General features: G+C 35.7%; 1 protein-coding gene across 2 annotated transcripts; it reads left to right on the forward strand.

Moving 5' to 3' along the window:
* The first annotated feature begins 3,309 nt into the window (after nt 1-3,309).
* LOC143462321 (uncharacterized) lies at nt 3,310-17,608 on the forward strand. Of its 2 annotated transcripts, none has more exons than XM_076960437.1 (11): nt 3,310-3,609; nt 8,486-8,693; nt 8,820-8,898; nt 8,987-9,150; nt 9,277-9,330; nt 9,806-9,834; nt 10,100-10,353; nt 16,156-16,334; nt 16,549-16,660; nt 16,829-16,909; nt 17,041-17,608. In XM_076960437.1, the coding sequence occupies exons 1-11, from the start codon at nt 3,391-3,393 to the stop codon at nt 17,339-17,341; spliced, it is 1,680 nt and encodes a 559-aa protein (XP_076816552.1). In that variant the 5' UTR covers nt 3,310-3,390; the 3' UTR covers nt 17,342-17,608. The 2 variants fall into 2 exon arrangements, with proteins under 2 accessions (XP_076816552.1, XP_076816551.1); XM_076960436.1 differs by having other exon boundaries at nt 3,311-3,609; nt 10,097-10,353.
* Nucleotides 17,609-18,788: the final 1,180 nt, after the last annotated feature.

Here is an 18,788-nt window from a genome sequence, read left to right on the forward strand (position 1 = left end):
ACCCTGCATAGGCAGAAGGCTATAAGCAGTGGTTCCACGACATATGGCCGCGGGAAAATGACCGCGAACAAACTCACCGGGGACAACTGAACGTGACGTAAATTGACCGCGAACAAACTGACTGGGATGTAAATTGACCGCGAACAAACTAACCGGGAACAGACTGACCGGAATGAAAATTGACCGAGAGGTAAATTGACCGTGCAAGTGCTGAATTATTGTGTTTAAGTTGATGGTAGTATATGATATGTAAAGTAAATATTTGTTTGTAACTATTTCCTTTGTTTTTAACAAAATTTTTTTTTTTATTTTAATACACATTGAAACATTTATTGAAATAAACAGAAATATTTCCGGAAATACGAGAAATACGAGTAACAACATTAAAAGAAGTTCACTGCAAAACAAATATGACACTACATAATAAGGGCACTAAAATTTACACAAACTGTTATTTGACAAATCAGTCAACCTTGACTGCAATACACATACTTAATTGGCTGAGATGAAAGCTGATGCGCGACTAGATAGTGAATTAGAATTTTGACCTTTTGACGGCCAATTTGTCGACGGTTAATTTGATCGCCGGCCAATTTGTCGCCGGTTAATTTGATCGCCGGCCAATTTGTCGCCGGTTAATTTGATCGCCGGCCAATTTACGTCACGGTTAATTTGATCGCCGGCCAATTTGTTGCCGGTCAGTTGTCCACTACCAGTTGTCGCCGGTCAGTTTGTTCACGGCCATATGTCGTGATCCCATAAGCAGTGGTGGGATTCAGCCATAGATATCTTATATATAATAACATTAGATATCGTATATGGTTCCATGACATATGACCGCGAACAAACTCACCGGGGACAACTGAACGTGACGTAAATTGACCGCGAACAAACTAACCGGGAACAGACTTACCGGAATGAAAATTGACCGGGAGGTAAATTGACCGTGCAAGTGCTGAATTATTGTGTTTAAGTTGATCTCCAACTCTTTTTGCAATTTACAATTATTAGTATAACCATAACCAAGACTTAAAACTAGGGGAGTCCAGACGTACAGCTTCAATCTGACAATTTACTTAACTAAAGTGTCCATTGTTATTGCAATGAGTCCATTGTTACTACATGAGATAGGCTACAACGCATTGTTTCATAATCTCATCAAACAACTCGTCTAGACCGGGAAAATGCATGTAACAATAGGAAATCTATGATAAAAATGTGAAAAACCCGTAGGGTCACCCTACACCCTACAAGGGGCCAAAAAACTCTACGAGTGGCAACCTTGACTGCAATACACATACTAAATTGGATAGTGACTAGATAGCGACTAGATATTGAATTAGAATTTTGACCTTTTGACGGCCAATTTGTCGCCGGTTAATTTGATCGCCGGCCAATTTATCGACGGTTAATTTCATCGCCGGCCAATTTACGTCACGGTTAATTTGATCGCCGGCCAATTTGTTGCCGGTCAGTTGTCCACTACCAGTTGTCGCCGGTGAATTTGTTCACGGTCACTTCACGTGATCCCCTCTTATATATATAATCAGGGTTGCCATACCGTCCTTATTTCTAAGATTTGTCCTTATTTTGAAGGTCCGTGTCTTAGAAAATATTTTTGTCCTTTTTTCTAAGAAATGTCCTTATTTTCACTTGCGTCCTTATTTTCGTCTTATTTTTAGGGCAGAGGTTCGTATTTTGGGCATTTTGTCACCTTTACGATACCATTTTGTACCAAAGAGATACCAAAATTATGAACATGCAGATAGTGTCTTGTTTTTTTTTAGGAACATTGGTTGCTTTCTCCTGTTGTACACTGTTTGAGGTGGTATTCGTCTTTCATTTTCTAGTCGTCCTTATTTTTGAGTTGAGACTGATGGCAACCCTGTATGGGATCACGACATATGGCAGTGAACAAACTGACCGGCGACAACTGGTAGTGGACAACTGACCGGCAACAAATTGGCCGGCGATCAAATTAACCGTGACGTAAATTGGCCGGCGATGAAATTAACCGGCGACAAATTGGCCGTCAAAAGGTCAAAATTCTAATTCACTATCTAGTCGCGCATCAGCTTTCATCTCAGCCAATTAAGTATGTGTATTGCAGTCAAGGTTGACTGATTTGTCAAATAACAGTTTGTGTAAATTTTAGTGCCCTTATTATGTAGTGTCATATTTGTTTTGCAGTGAACTTCTTTTAATGTTGTTACTCGTATTTCTCGTATTTCCGGAAATATTTCTGTTTATTTCAATAAATGTTTCAATGTGTATTAAAAAAAAAAAAAAATTTTGTTAAAAACAAAGGAAATAGTTACAAACAAATATTTACTTTACATATCATATACTACCATCAACTTAAACACAATAATTCAGCACTTGCACGGTCAATTTACCTCCCGGTCAATTTTCATTCCGGTCAGTCTGTTCCCGGTTAGTTTGTTCGCGGTCAATTTACATCCCAGTCAGTTTGTTCGCGGTCAATTTACGTCACGTTCAGTTGTCCCCGGTGAGTTTGTTCGCGGTCATTTTCCCGCGGCCATATGTCGTGGAACCACCCTGTATATAATATAGTTATTATATATAAGATATCTATGGATTCAGCCGGTTTGCAATGGTTGGCCTATGTGTATATCCGCCCGGGATCAATATGGCATGCTGCTAGTGATAGAACTGGATGTTAACATATGTGAGTCCCACCACTGGCTATAAACAATGTTAATTGCAAAACAACCTGTCAAAAATAGATTCAAGTTCACTTTCTAGATTTAAATGTCACTTCACATTTACAAACTTCCGGTCCGGTGTATAGTATATGTACAGATATAGCCTAGCACAGTGTTTCTTAATCGGTTGAATGGTTCACCCCAGGGTGAATAAAATTTTTGCAGAGGTGAACCAACCAAAAGGGGTGAATAAGGGTGAACCGTCAGGTGATCAAATAGAAGTGATGCAATAGTGCAAAACCATAGTGCTCAGTGTGTCACGAAGGGTTTAAACAACGAATTACTTAACAGAGGCCGGGAAGACGCTGAATGGGCATAAATAAAACAAATAAAATAAAACTTAAATAAAAGCAATAAAACTTGGCTTGAGTTTTTCTTAACAAAAAATCAAAACAACCTAAGTCATTTTGTGCTGTTATATAGCCTATAGACGGGATAGTTTTATCATATCATGGGACAAGGGTGAATGAAATCTGGAGATGGATGCTAGGGGTGAACAAAACCAAAAAAGTTTAAGAAGCACTGGGCCCTAGCATACCAATATTATGAGGTAGGCCACCATCTTTATACGTTTATACATTTTCCTACATATTTTTAAGCTGAAAAACTTTGACAGAATTGTGATGAAAATGTATTAGTAATTATAAGAGGACGTAAACTGCGAATGATGGCTGCAGAAGTAGATGTTGTTGAAGTTGGGTCTACAAATTCACTTGTACCAAATCTTACAATATCCGTTGAAAATGAAGAAGATGATAGCAACGCACTTCCAGAGATTGAATACGAAGCAGATAAACCTTCTCAACAGATGGAAATTCCCTCTGAAAAAAACAGTGAATCCTCTGCTGATATAAAGCCATGTTTAAACCAATTTCCACGAAAGGTATGAAGGCAACCTTTTTGTAATATTGCCAATACTGAGCAGAAAAGTACAAGATGGAGATTTTTAACTATACTACTAAAACCACCATGTATAGCTCTATGATATATATATATATATACTACAGTACATAAAAACAAATTACCAAAATTGTATAAAAATTACTTTATCAGATATATAATTAATGTTGAGCTAGACTCTATGATTTAATTATGTCATTCTCATACTACATGTCTGCAAGTGATTTTATAGGCTGACTTTTTACAGTCATTTTAGACGGCGTTGTTTTACAGTAATATTGTGGCCAAACTGCAAAGTTCGGCTTGGGTGTGCTCAGTATTATTTTCCGTGAGCTACACTTTAGGTGCTTGTTTTTGCACGTAATGCCTGGGACAGAACTTTTGCGCACTCAATTTTTAGTTTATAGAAAGATTGTATCCAAGTCAATTTTGTTGTAATTGCGCACTTCAAGTGCAACCAGACATTTTTGTGTACCCGCATTGGTCAATTCTGGTTGTTTGGCGTGCGAAACAAAGTTTCTCTGTATCACAACTAAACATATAATATTCAGTATTATTATCACAAAAAATAGATTTTTTCGAATGTAGCCACAAAAAGTTTACCGCAAAAAATTGTCTTTTACACTGAGGCAATTTTTCATTTAAACTCTTTGTTAAATGTTATCAAGTCAAGATTAAAAGTGAAAAAGAATTGTTTGCATAACAACTGGTTGCAATACGTGCCACTTTAATTATATTAATCAGACAAATTTTTCGACAAACCACTGCCCAATTTTGTAGCACATTTACTGCCAACTACATTAATCTTTGCCTGACATTGACAATGATATAATTGTTTTTCTAATCATCCAATCCGAATCAACTACAGTCAAATCCGCTTAATTCGGACACTTTGGTTCCGCTCACTTTTGGCCGAATTAAGCGGAGAAACGGCTTTGTCCGAATTAAGCGGAAAATCAATTGTTCGTTTCATGGTCATGCGTAAAGGCAAAAATCGCATTTAAAATACTGTACTGTTGCGTAATAAATGAATTGCAGCTGCGCTATACTGCAGTAACTGGCACTGATCGCATAAAACGTCTTCGTTTACTTTAGTGAGCAATTTCACTTTTCGTCCTAAACTTTTCTGTACAATTTTGTCTTACAAGATGGACGCGATTGTACCGAAGTAAAAGCGACTATGAAACTGGCACGGCCTTATATGAGTTCATTGTCGATTGTTACTGCATGGATCGTCATTGTTTCACCATAATCGCTCATAATGCAATTGCATCTTGTCTTAAAACGAACGAAGTACAGTTTATTGTGTCATAAGTTTCATAACCTAACGATGGAATTGCGAACATGTGTCCGAATTAAGCGGAGAATTGTCCGAATTAACAGGAGTTTTTTTACGTTCAATTTTTACTTTTGTTCCGTTCCCGAGCATTTTGGCCGAATAAAGCGGTTATCCGGTGTCCGAATTAAGCGGATTCGACTGTAATTGTAAGTCAAACTATCACTACATTAACCAGCAGACTGTTTAATTCTGCTTCTACGCAAGGTATGATGTTATCTAATGCATAATTTACTGTAGAAAAAATGTACTTTGTATAATTTCCATACCGGTCATGAAGTGAATTAGTTTGTGCCGCGAGGATGATTATTCTGGTTTGTATAAATCCGAATATCATAAAAGTCGACCCAAACGAATCTTGAATCTATTTGTATTACCACCAAATATTAGAATTTCTTCAAAAACTTGCCCACTCTCCCTTGTAACGTGCTGTAGTTACTAAAAGGTAATTGATCAAATGTCAATTTGCAAAGCCAAATCCTTTATTAAGTACACTTCAGCAAGAAATGTTGACTGTAGCTTAGCTAGGAAACTAGATTAATCATTTCTTATCGAAGTCAATAAATGTATAAGTAATAATTGTATTCGGCTTGGCCATTGTTAGTATTTGTGTTCGCTTTGAATCTTCTCACAGGCAATATTTGGCGAATTTATTCCACTACAAAGAGTCGCAGAAGTACTCGTTACGGGATTGATTTATGTGGTAATTTACAAATATTGTATTGGCGGATTTAGTTGCCAGTTGGGGTGTGAAACATATTCTGTGGGCAAACTTAACTCTTTTGTCTATCCTACAGAAAAACAGCATTATGATGTTAATACTATATAACTGACCAAAGCATTTGCCTATTGCTTGGTTCCAGCTAAGAGCCTATTGTTTTTTGTATTTTAAGTTTGGCTATTTTCTCATTGCCTATTTCGTCTAATTGCCAAACTTGTGAAATGATTTGCCTAAGTTAGTCAGACTTCTAAAAAGTTCCAGCATGATTATAGTGCGAACATTTAACAATCTAGGGCTAAACTACAGTTTTTGCACGTAGTTGTTTACGATCATTGCTGATGTGACATAACCTCATTGTTCATCACAATGTCAATTAAGGACCCATTGTTTTTAATAAGTTTATCGTTGCTACATATTGGTCAAGTCTTTGGCAAAGGCGAAGCAATCAAAGATCACTAGAGTCTCTTAATATATTGAGCACTACATTATTTACAGTGATCTAAGAATTTGTTTCCTGTCTACATCCTTCTTTAGTTTTCAAATGTTCAGCTTTCGCAGAAATAAAAGTCTTTCAAGTTTGTGTAGGCCTGTGTAAATAAGTGAATAATAAGTTGTTTGCCTTGGTCCGAGTTCAACTAAGTCGCCACTTTTCTGTTCCTCTTTGCGGGGCAACTTGTTAAATTCTACTGTATCATAAATTTTTTGGAAGAAAATATAATTCATTATTGTACAACTTATTGTGCAACTAAAATTTTCTTAGTACTACTAGCTCTACTACTACTAGTATCGAATCTTTCAATCTTGTTTTGCCATGTCATCAGTATGCATTCTTGTCTAAAACTTCCTGGCACAGGCTTTTCTGCTAACATATCGATATAAATAATAGTAGCAAAGAAGTTAACATTAGGGATGAGACAAAACCGAAATTATTCAGGACTCGATCATGACATCAACATTAAATTATGTATGTCGTAAAATGCTTAAGCCACCTAGGTTACTTTTGCCCATTCTATTAAATTTAAGCATAAAATACCGCACTTAGATCTTCACACGTTTTTATTGTTTTTAAGGCATCAACAAACTATAAACACAAGATGTCACAACTGCTATACAAACTAGGCATGTCTTTTGTACACTGTTTTTGCAAAAAGCATGCACTATTGCCGCCTCGACGCTTTACAAGTTATGTGATGTACGGCGAAAAAATATATATATAAGTTAATTTTTTCTTTATGTGCAGTATTTCTTAACTTTAAGGCAAAAAACATCATAACCACTATTTACTATGAAGTTTTAGCTGCATAAAGTTGAGTTGAACCTATCACAAAAGAACAGCCAATATTTTTTCACTGCCACTATTTACTGAAAAAGAATGGTGTGTTCCAAGCTATTTCTCACTGTTTCTTGGTAATCTAACTAAATCTTCTTTACAGTCTAAATCTAACTTCAATCAAACCCTAAATAACTAGATACAACTTTTTGCGTGACCATTTTCCTAACCGCCTAACTTTAACAACGGAAAGAAAACTCCTAAAAAGAAAATCTCACAGCTCATATCTAGATATTGTTTCGTAAAAAAACGTAACAATGTTGTTTACCACCAACTGCACACATTTTATAGTGAAGATAACAAATATTTTGTTGTGCAATTAACCAAAAATACTTTCGTACAAACACTTCGTTTGCAAGAATATTTTGTCAAAATCCTGTATTTGGTAACTTGCTGAATTTGTTGTTTCGACTTTCAATTAATTACTAAATACATGGCCGTGATCCTACCTTGCGAAACCAACGATTATAGCTTGTATGTTTTCACAAAAGCGAACATGTATGCACAGGAAAATACGCAGCAACCACAGGTGTGAACGTTATGTCATTGAAAAAACGTAGCTTACTGAAACGAACAGACAAATCTTGTTTGTTTTTAAAGATGCTTCAGTGATGAAATGGCAATCCTGTTAACTTACTACTTAAACGATTTTGTTATTTAAAAAAAATTGTTGAAGTTTATCTACACGCGAAGACCAACGTGTGTGACTTTATCGAGTATTAACCAATACTTGATCGAGTCCGAGTATTGAAAACATTAAACACTTCAGTAAACATTAGTCCACAGTCTCCAGACACCCCGAACCTCAATTGTCATTTGCAGGGCCCATGGAGCTTTACTATCTATATAATTGCCACAATTCCAAACAATGCTTGAAAACTTCTTCTGTGTTAATGCATTGATTTATTAGCAGATATTTTAAACAACCTTGATTGTTTAAATTTCCAGTGGTCTTTTTAGCACTTTCAAATCTACTATGCAGCAGTTAGAACATAACATGGTTTTCTTACATGTAAAATTTTTTCTTTTTCATTGGCTTCCCAAGGAAAGTATTTAAAAACATAAAATTTTTATACAATATTTATTAAACAATATTAATCCCAATCTGGTGTAGGCAATGTCAGGATCGATAAATTATAATGAAATGCATTTGGAACTACTCTGAGATAAAAATTTCTAAACAGTATACCATGCAGAATGAGGGAAAATAGTTTTTATGTTGATAAACGCAAAATTTTGACTCAATTGTTACTGGTAACTAAAAACGTTTATCGGTTAATAAATTTTTTCAGTTAAATATCATGTAGGTGCAAGAATCTACATGGTATCCACAAAGTTTTCAGACATTTTATATTGATATGTACAGTAATATTTCAAATTGTCTAAAGACTTTCTGAACACTTTGAACTTTCATGCATACACTTCATTTTCTTAGAATGGTTATGTATCAATGATTATATTATTTTTTGTAGAAAATATATGAGAATACTAGTATGGGTGGTGCTGCAGAATTGGGCCTATCATTTGAGGAAGCAAAATCTCGCAGACAAGAACGTGCCAAGCGTTTTGCATCTCCTTTGGTTAACACTGATGAAAGTGAAAATACAACATCTGAAGAGTTAGTACAAGCAGCAAAATTTCATCTTGCTCAGTTGGAGGAATTCAATAAATCTCTTTCAGGTTCATGTTTGTATCTGTTTTCATGAAAGGACATATGCCAAATCGTTGTCTTCCATAGTACAAAATGGTAACTTGTCTGAATTATTTCCATACATGTAAAATTATTACGAATTTCTTTTGTTTTAGATGATGATGAGAATCACATCCGACCAGAAGCTTTGCATTTAATTGGAGTGGATGCTTTAAGTACAGCAGAAATATTTGGGTAAGATAAACATTTCATGGAAAACTTGGAGCACAGTCGTATTGATATAGAACTTTTAACAATTAATTTTCAACTCTGTGTTGCTTAGGTACTTTGGCAAAACTACTCCAAGGTTTATTGAATGGGTTAACGATACTTCTTGCAATGTTGTCTGGAGTGAAAGCTTTTTGGCTGCAATGGCAATGGAAAAGGTTGCAGAGCCTTATGAAGAAGCAAAGGGGAAAAAACTTAAACATGATATACATGAAAAAAGTGGGCGTCTTATTCTTAGTTGGATGTAACATACACATTGATATTGTCAACAGTCTTTTTGAAGTGCATTTTTACATTTCTGAGGCACTTGTATTGCTGCATTTCAGTTTTTGTGTTTGTTGTTAGCTACTTCAAGCCCCTCCTTTGATGATGACCTTGATCTAATGGAGGAAACTGAAGGTAAGACTTTTTACAAAATGCTATACTACAAAAAGTGTGGTGATCCCCAGTCCTCAATATGCACAAAAAACATTTCAAAATATTTAAATGGCCTTATTTCTTGAATTCCTGTGAGTTATTTCAGTAAAACTGTATCCAAATACAAACACTGATATATAATTTAAATGATTTGTAAATAGAAACATAAGAAGAAATTCATCATTTACAATTTTACAAAGTTTATATTATCTAGTTTCTTTAGTTGCTGAGCTGTTTATCATTAGAAAGGTGTAACACAGTAAATAAGGTGGAAGAACACTGCATTAGGCTATCAGTTTGAATGCAACTAATCACAATAATTTTGCCCTCTCTGTTTTTAATTATTTTTATGTACAATGTACTTGTTTTCATTCATTTGATATTGCATTTGTTATTTAGCTTCTACTGCATTTTGATAATGCTTTTTGCTTTATTATGATATTTTATGCTTTTGCAGAAATGGAAGTTGAAGAGGAAGCGCCCAAGGTGAGAAAAAGTTACTAAGACATGTTTCTCTTATAACGTGTGATCATCGATCGGGTTAGTGTTGGGCCTGAAGATTGGTTTCATAATCACTTAATCCAAGACTTCACCAGCAGGATTAAGTTTCTTCATAATCAGGCTAAAGTCTCCATACGATAAAAAAATAATTGAACATCAAAAGTTACCTCGATTTTGATTTTTTGGCAATTTGCAATACGTTGGACAGGAGAGATATTTATTGTAATGATATTTCCAAATTTCTCAGAAGAACATAGATAAGAAGCAAGCTACCAATTTGGATACATCTGAAGGTGATGGATCAAATTTGCCAATTAATCCACTTCGAAAATGCAGAGAGGCAATTTCTAAAAGCAATCATAAATCTGTTCTTCAAGTTCGTTTTGCTCTAGTTACTGATAAGAAGGAACTATTTGCTGCGAAAAAGAGCAAGTATTATATGAAGCATGGTAATCCACACTATGGAGGGGCTAAAGGCTTGCTAAGTTCTACATATCGGAAAAGGCAAGTACAACATGATAAAATAGGATTTTTTTTTCAGTGAATTCATGAAACTTTTAACAATATCGATGCAGATGAAAGGTAAGTCTTAATGTATTGAGTCTAAAACCTTCAGGGAACATCAATCTAATTACTGTGGCAGCGTGATTATATCGCTTTCAAGTCACAAGACATATAATTTTGAATGTATCATAGAAAGGTTTTCTAAAGCAGTAGTGTCAGAGTGCCATGGAACGTATACCAGTTTGGTGTTTGCTGACTGGGGAAAGTTAAATGCTATGATAACTTTTTATTCAAGCAGATCGAAACTTATGTTCAGGTTACATGTTTGAGTATAGTTACCAATAGAGCAGGGGCGGGCAACTTTTTTGGTCGGCGGGCCTGATATGAGAAAATAAACTACTTGGCGGGCCGGATTCCTGAATCGATACATTAATCGTGTATTTATCCACCTATGCAAGGAATAAATCGTATTTAATGTAAACTTTAAGTTTAAAGCATAGAGACCGAAAACAGTATTTAATGAATTTATTAACAAATAATGTACTTCAATAGCTGCTGAAGTCAAAACTGAACTGCTGAACTGTCTGCGGGCCGCTCAAAATCCCGTCGCGGGCCGGGTCCGGCCCGCGGGCCGTATGTTGCCCACCCCTGCAATAGAGTATGACTTCGTCGCTAATAACAAAACCTGTCGTAACTCGTAAGTCCAAAATCATGGTTTTGAGAAAAATGCATTTTAATGTTTTTTGTTTTAAAAGTTTTCACACCTTGTGTGTTTGTTAATGAAACGGAACAGTGTTAACATAATTTGTTATTAACTACTGACCACTAGAAGTAATCGTACGAGTTAAATTTCTCAATACTTATTTTAAGCTTTGTTTATTCTTTGTTAAAGTAGTGCTACATGGAGTTACGACAGCTTTTCATAATTGAATTCTTCTATTTTTTATGTTTGGTGAAGTAGTTTCAACCACTAACTAACTACTTCCTTGGAAAACCTGGGAGGTGCAACTTTGAAATGCTCCACACAAACAGAAAGTAACAAACATTTTCTTCCGACACTTTTAAGCTCTGATAAAAGGGATGATAAGGTCTTGGTATGACCAGCTTTTCACATAACCTTAGCAGATCTCCCTTCTTACTTTTAGTGACAGCTCTCCCACCTTCTTTGTTTAGCAACTTCAGCTTCAGTTCGGGCATCCTTTTGAAACGAGCATCCAGTGGACAAGTCTCTTTTTTAAGGGGCGAATTGTTGTAGCATATATTCCCTGCTTCATATTTAATAACCTGTATTTTTGAAATCTTGCATTGGCCTTTATTTGCAAATGCCTCTTGAAAGACATTTTCAATGTTAAAAATTTTGGAATTGTTTAGTTCCACAACTATGTATTTCTGCTTCTTAGGTGCACGTTTGATAAGCATGTACCACTGTTCTGGAACAAACATTTCCACTCTTTTTGCAGCTCGTTCAATTATCGAATGAACACAGTGATTTTCATTTTGACTGTGATCAGATCCAAAATAGTAGTGATTGATGTGAAGAATGCATTTTGCCTGATAGGCTGGAAAACTTCTAAATGAAGCCAAAATATTCCAGTTCCGATTTTGCCCAGGACAGGCATCACTAAAAAAATTTACTTCCTTAGCAGAGTTGTCGTCCCATTTTTGTAGCATATGTAGCAAGTAACTTCCCATTTCATTACTGCCTCTACCAGAAACAGACTTATTCCAAACAAAACTGGTTACTTCATCATTTGTCAAGTCACTTACTGAAACGTAAAATGTGGAGAGCTTTCTTGCATAGTAGAATAAAGAAACTTCGGATTTTGGAGTAGGTAACGCTTTCTGAATCAAAAACTGCCGTGATTTTTCTTTTGTCTTTTTCCTGTTTCAAATTTCCTTTTATTTCTCAAATTTTTTCAGCACGTCGTCGATGTTTTTGAAATGCATCATGTTCTTCCTCCTGTTCCATAGAATTCAAATTTCGATATCTATCACAAGTTTCACATCTATCCTTTTTCGGGGTGTAAAAGGCAAGATTCATGGATTGAAACACCTGACGATAAGTTGAATAGCTGAAAGGTGATTTGTGGTGTTTCTGGCATTGAGTTCTGTATACATTTTAGCCAACATCAGGTCAGAAGGCAAGTACAGTAAGTTGCTGGTAGCTCTGCAGTAGTTGCTTGGCTTAAGGGGAAAAGAAAGAATATGGTCCTTCGCTTCTTGTTTGCGGTTAGTTGGTTCCTCAGTACCTTTTTTCGCTTTACCACAAAGATCGTTCTCTATAATACCATTAGTCCATTACCAATTTTTTTGCAATGCTGTTGTCATAGTTCTTTCACTGATAGAAAGAGTATTCAAAAAAATTATTTATACACTTCAACTTCAACGTTTTCAAGACTGAAGTAATAATTAGCGTAGTATTTCTCCTAGAGGTTGAACCTGCTGATATTGTTTTATATTGCGTACATTACTCTTCACCGTATTGATAGTGTATTGTCTTTGCTGATCGATATTTCCAAGTTACCAATACAAGGTAAATAGGACCTCTCTTAATCGTCTTCTGATATTTTCGAATAGGATCTTAAGTGTTTGCAGTTGCAACTACCTTTCATTAATTTCACTGGAACAATTCTCCTTTTACCTTCGTAGAACAACCCTGAGTTTCTTCTGGATTTGTTTTCGGGTTGCGTGAATTCTCGTTTCCGCTCTCTTTCACGCTTTTGATGATCAGTGACATCAACATCATCGCGATTAGAATATTCGCCGTTCAGGGGTCCATGTGGTTATTCTTCTTCCGATTCTGATAACTGAATCTTATCATGTTTTTCGTTTTTCTCAGTTTCGTCTTTAGAATCACTGCTGTACAATAACACTGGTCTACAAATTTCAACTTTTTTTTTCAGGTTTGGGTTTTGACAACTGATTGTAGCTAATTTTGGGGCGCTGAATCCGAAAATGAACTCAGATTTTCTCTATCACATCAAGTTTTCTTTCTATCGGTGTCATTATTTTATGAAATTGACCAATTTTACCCTTTTTACAGTAAAATGTCAAATATAATTATTTTCTGACAGCTATAAACTTTCAAACATAGAGATATTAGGAAAAGGTTCACAAATGAAATTTGGAATACCCATGATTTGGCGAGAGCAACGAAATCATGTTGACGATTGTTATTTTTGTCTTGTTAGTGTGAAAGGGTATAACAAAAAGAGTAAACATCGTTTGAAATATCCAAATCTGGATTCAGCATTGCGGCCAGTTCCTCACAGTGATGAAAAGCCACTGCCAGTATTTATATCACTTCCAGAACTACACGAAGAGGCTATTTCTTCTTCAGAAGCATCGTTTAGTGAAGGAGAAAGTGAAATTTTTCAACCAGCACTCGAGGATCTGTCAGACAAGCCTTCCCAGTTTAATCAGATGGAATTAAATGATTTAGTGAGAGATTTGTATTTGCCTAAGCAATCGGCGGAGTTATTGGCATCAAGGCTACAGGAAAGGAAACTTCTCAAAGCTGGTACAAGCGTGACATTTTTTCGCAAACGAGAAGAACTGCTTCCATATTCCATATCTGTGTAGATTTAAAAATGGTGAACTTTTTGCTGGGGCAACAAAGTGGCTACACCAAATACCCATGTTTCCTATGCTACTGGGACAGCAGGGCCAAGGATCAGCACTGGAAGAAAGAAGAGTGGCCTCCAAGGCTTACCTTGACACCTGGAGACAAAAATATCATACGTGATCAGTTAGTTGATATCAAAAAGATCCTCTTGCCTCCTCTTCACATCAAACTTGGTCTCATGAAACAATATGTAAAAGCTTTGGATCATGAAGGAGAGTGTTTTAAGTATATATGTTATGCTTTTCCTGGTCTCAGTGAAGAGAAAAAAAGAGCTGGGATTTTCAATGGACCACAAATCAGGCAATTGTTAAAGGATGAAAATTTTGTAAAATGAATGTTGCCATTCGAGGCTAGAGCTTGGAATGCTTTCGGTGCTGTTGTGAGAAATTTTTTGGGAAACAGAAAAGCAGAAAATTATAAAGATCTCTTAAGGGAGCTACTGCTTAGTTTTGAAGATTTGGGATGCAAGATGAGCATCAAAGTTCACTACTTGAAGAGCCATGCGGATGAGTTTCCAGAAAACCTTGGGAAAGTTAGTGAAAAACAGGGTGAACGTTTCCACCAGGATATTAAAATTATGGAGGAACGTTATCAAGGTCGGTGGGATTGTCATATGATGGCCGACTATTGCTGGAGTTTGAAAAGAGAAATTCCAGATGCTGCTCATAAAAGAAAGTCCCTCAAAAGAGCATTTTTAAGCTTATAAGTGAAGAGTTCATATTTTATGAAAGCTCTTTTGTTGACTGTTTCTGAACTCGCCCTGCCCAAGACCCTTTGAGTCAATCTTTATTTTGGCACTTTGCTATTTCTGTGTGTGTCTTCAGAAATTCTGCACTCCGTTGTCTATGTGCATATTGTGTGAACTGTAGGCTATAATTCAGATAATACCTTGTCACTGTCCTATCGACAGGTTCGTCAGCATAATGTAGCGTTTGATGTTATTATGGTTGCTCTTTTGTATGCCTATTTTTTATTCCCAAACATGAAATTTTAATAAAGACAACGCAAATTTGTGTGAATATAATATAGAATGCTTGTTTGCTAATTAAAGCTAGATTATTGCAGGTAAAACAGTGTTTATTGCATCAGAATTCCTTGTTTTGACAACAGAGGGGGGGCAAAAATTGATTTTTTTCAAAAATTAGGGATATTTCATATCTCAAAAACGTGATGTGATAGAAAAAATCTGAGTTCATTTTCGGATTCAGCGCCCCAAAATTAGCTAAAATGAGTTGTCAAAACCCAAACCTGAAATTTTGTGTAGACCAGTGTAATAATCTTTCTGCAACTTGTTCAGCAGTTTTTCTTCGTGGCATGGTACCTGTATTGATTGAACGATTAGTCTGCAGCTTTCTGAGCTTGCTAGAGTGCTGTTAAAGCTGTGGTTGTTGGTTTTTATAGCCTACGTGGAAAGTCTACCAAGATCTATTTGATTTAATTTATCCAGTAAACAAGTCACATCATCAACTTGGTCAGTGGTTGCAGTATAATTCTAGGCTACCTGTCCTGCAACTTTTGGGCTATACTGTTTATGTTTGTTCCCTACTTGCTGTTGTCTTTGGTAAGCTGACTTATCAAGTAACCACGCAAAATCTCCTCCCATCTTACCAGTACTATATAAGCCTAAACAAGTAGCTGTACCGGACTATAACATTGATGTTACAACTACAAGCTGTTGTTTCAATACCGCGCCTGTTAAGATTTCCAAGGAAGCATTGAAACCATGATAATTCAAAAAACTGTCGAAACTCTATAAAGAGCAAATAAAAAATCTCAAAACTGTCGTATATGGGGATATACAACACTTTTAAGAAACATGAAATGGTTGTACTACACTTTTAAGAAATTCATATCTCAAAGACTAAAGGAGCTAGAGCTACGACACTTTTCAAAAAAACGCGGAACAACTTCAAAAGTACAAAAATGGAAAATAACGATTTTGAAAATTTTTTGACTTACAACAGTTTTTTTTATTGGCGACGACTTGTTCTCATCATTCTTTAATAATTGAGGTTTTTTTAGTGAAGTTTTTTACTGCTGAAAATCAAAGTGTAAGATGTTTGTGTTTGCAGTTTACACAGTTAAAGAGATTGTCAGTATTACTTCCGTTGTAACTATTAACTTTCTACAAATCCTTTTCAAACAGTTTAATTACAGAAATAATGCTTTTTTCATAGATATCAAATGAAAAAAGCTATGAATGAGCTGAAAAGTATGAATGTTCCTACAAGTAAACAATATTCTGAAGAATATTATACGAAACGGACTGCTGAAGAATCTACTAAAAATTCCAGTCAGAGAGAACAGAAAAAGACAAAGATTCAAAAAGAAGATGATCACCTTTTGTATTCAACTGGTAAAACATATATGTTGCAAAATTTAAAAGCCAAAAACTGTCATGCAACTTTGCAGAACTGTCAAAAGTAACTTACATAATTAAGATGAAATTACACGTTGTGTTTAAAATTTGAACTTTTTTGTTTCCAGTATTTCCTAACAGTTTAAATAACTCTCTTCTATTTAATATTTGCTTATCTATCTGATTAGTCTTGATGTTTTGCATATTATAGCTGAAGACCTGAATAACTCAGATAAGTCATCTGGTGAAGAAAGTGATGATAGCAATAAGAAATATGGTAGTATGATAGCTGACAGGATTTCTAGGATTGAAAAATCAGTAAGGTGTGTTGCAGCCGGTGCTTGTTTTCAAAAAAATGGTAGCAGTAATATAGTATTTTCTGTTAAGTGTTAGTAATATTTTCACTGATCACAACATAATCAATTTTCAGGCAACTAAATGTAGTATGATGAAGGTAACATCCTAAACAAGTAAATATTTCACATTTGCAGAGGTGGGATTAGTATAACAACTACGAACAAACGCATTCACTCACGTTTGGGAAAACGAAGATATGGTGATGGATACTCCAGGTAAAATTTGCCTATCCTAACGGTAAGAGTAAGACCTAACTGGAACGTACAGCTATGGAAGGTTGTTGAAAGCTTATTTTTATCATTATAGCCCACGCCCTACAGTAAGCTATTTTTAATTCTATTTGCAGGGAAAGTTCCCATGGAAACGTATTGAACCGTTTATCCAAAGATCTTCGCAGTCGGCTTGGATCAAAAAGGAATTGCGTGGATGATCAGCCATTTTTCCATAGGGAAGACTTTCATGACGAAAAGATGTCGAACAGTAAACAAAGCGAAATTCATAAAAGGCTGGGTACTGATAGTAACAGAAATTCTTCGCCAATGGATTCCGGTAGAGGAATTATGAAGTCTGCCGTGCAGAAACCAAGACGAGAGATGAAGAAGTATAGTCCTCCACCTTGGTCTGATGAAAGCGAAGAGTCGACTTAATGTACTTAAACTCACTACATTTCTTTTATACTGCTATCTTTTGTGACTTAAATGTTTTTACGCTAATGCTTTTGTAAGATTTGGAAATGATTTACGTTTGCAGTAACTACGCTTTTTCAGTAAATGATTGGAAAATAGCACACGGCATATTTTTGCTTACTTTATATGGGAAGAACTTGGTGTATATCTTTGTGGCCGCTGTTTATGCCTTAGCCTAGAGTTAAACGGTCTTGAACACACTGCCATTAAAAACACGAAAATCTATAATGTTGCACAGTATCCATGGTTTAGGTAAGACCTAGAAGTTTGCATTTATGAACATTATTGAAAAGCTGAAAGCCAAATAGACCTAAAACTATATAATTTCTGAGGATTAGGGTCAGACTACCTAGAGCTGAGGCCACAATGTACAACAAAAATAACACTGTTTAATTAAAAATGCCTCTTAATTAATCAATCATCCAATACTGACAAACAAAACATGGCAACACATCCACTAAATTCGCCAAAACGAGTCTTGCAACGCTGTCGATTTCATCAAGCTGTTTTTTTAATTTAACTTTGACATCTATATTTAAGGTAGCAGGATGTTTTGTAGGTTGCATTTCCTCCACGTCACTACTATCGCAGGTTTCAAAAAAAAAGTGAGCGCATGTTTCACGTAAAAGAAAGTATATCCAGAACGTCCTATACTGCTATATTTGAACGTTCCATGTCATAGTCAAAGTAACTTGCTGCACATTCCTACCATTACACTCAATTAATTCTTTGCCTCTTGTAATTATATAATGACCACGAATTTCCGATATGAAACGTATCTTACTACAACCGAATGTAACTTAATTAGTAGCCAACGGTTGAACCAAATAAAATCTGTGAACTTTCATCTGGAATGACGACTCGTTTTTCGTTCAAGTTTCGTCGAACCAACGATATAAAGAACATGATAGGAAACTGCTAGGGGAAGTACCGTTTTTATTTCGCCCTCGTTACGCTTCAGTGCGGTCACATCCGTTTCACACGTTTGACTTTGGTTGAGCCTTGGACTTAGTGTAGCCTTACGGAGAAAGAACTATGATTAGGGGAAGGTGACCTTTGGAAGCGTTATATCAGTATAGCCTATAGGCCTAGCTGAATTTGGTTAACTTTGAAGTTTACAATGGTGCGAAATTTTTAAAACTCGGTGAAACTAGGCCTAAAGATCTACAGGTATGCTTGCAGATTGAGACTGCAATATTTAAATGCCACGTATATGTTGTGTGGGGATTGTGGTGTGGATTGCTTTTAGTTTGGCCTAAAGCCAAGACTATTAGTCTTAGTGCTAGACTCCTATAGACAATTGTCTTTGACTCCGTTGCGTTTGCTGTTTCTATAATGTTTCTTCAAATCAACACCAACTTCATAAAGTCTAATTGTTATATTGTCCGAATAGGTTGTATCAAATTAG

The sequence above is a fragment of the Clavelina lepadiformis genome, chromosome 6 (assembly GCF_947623445.1).
Source record: "Clavelina lepadiformis chromosome 6, kaClaLepa1.1, whole genome shotgun sequence".
NCBI lineage: Eukaryota > Metazoa > Chordata > Ascidiacea > Aplousobranchia > Clavelinidae > Clavelina > Clavelina lepadiformis.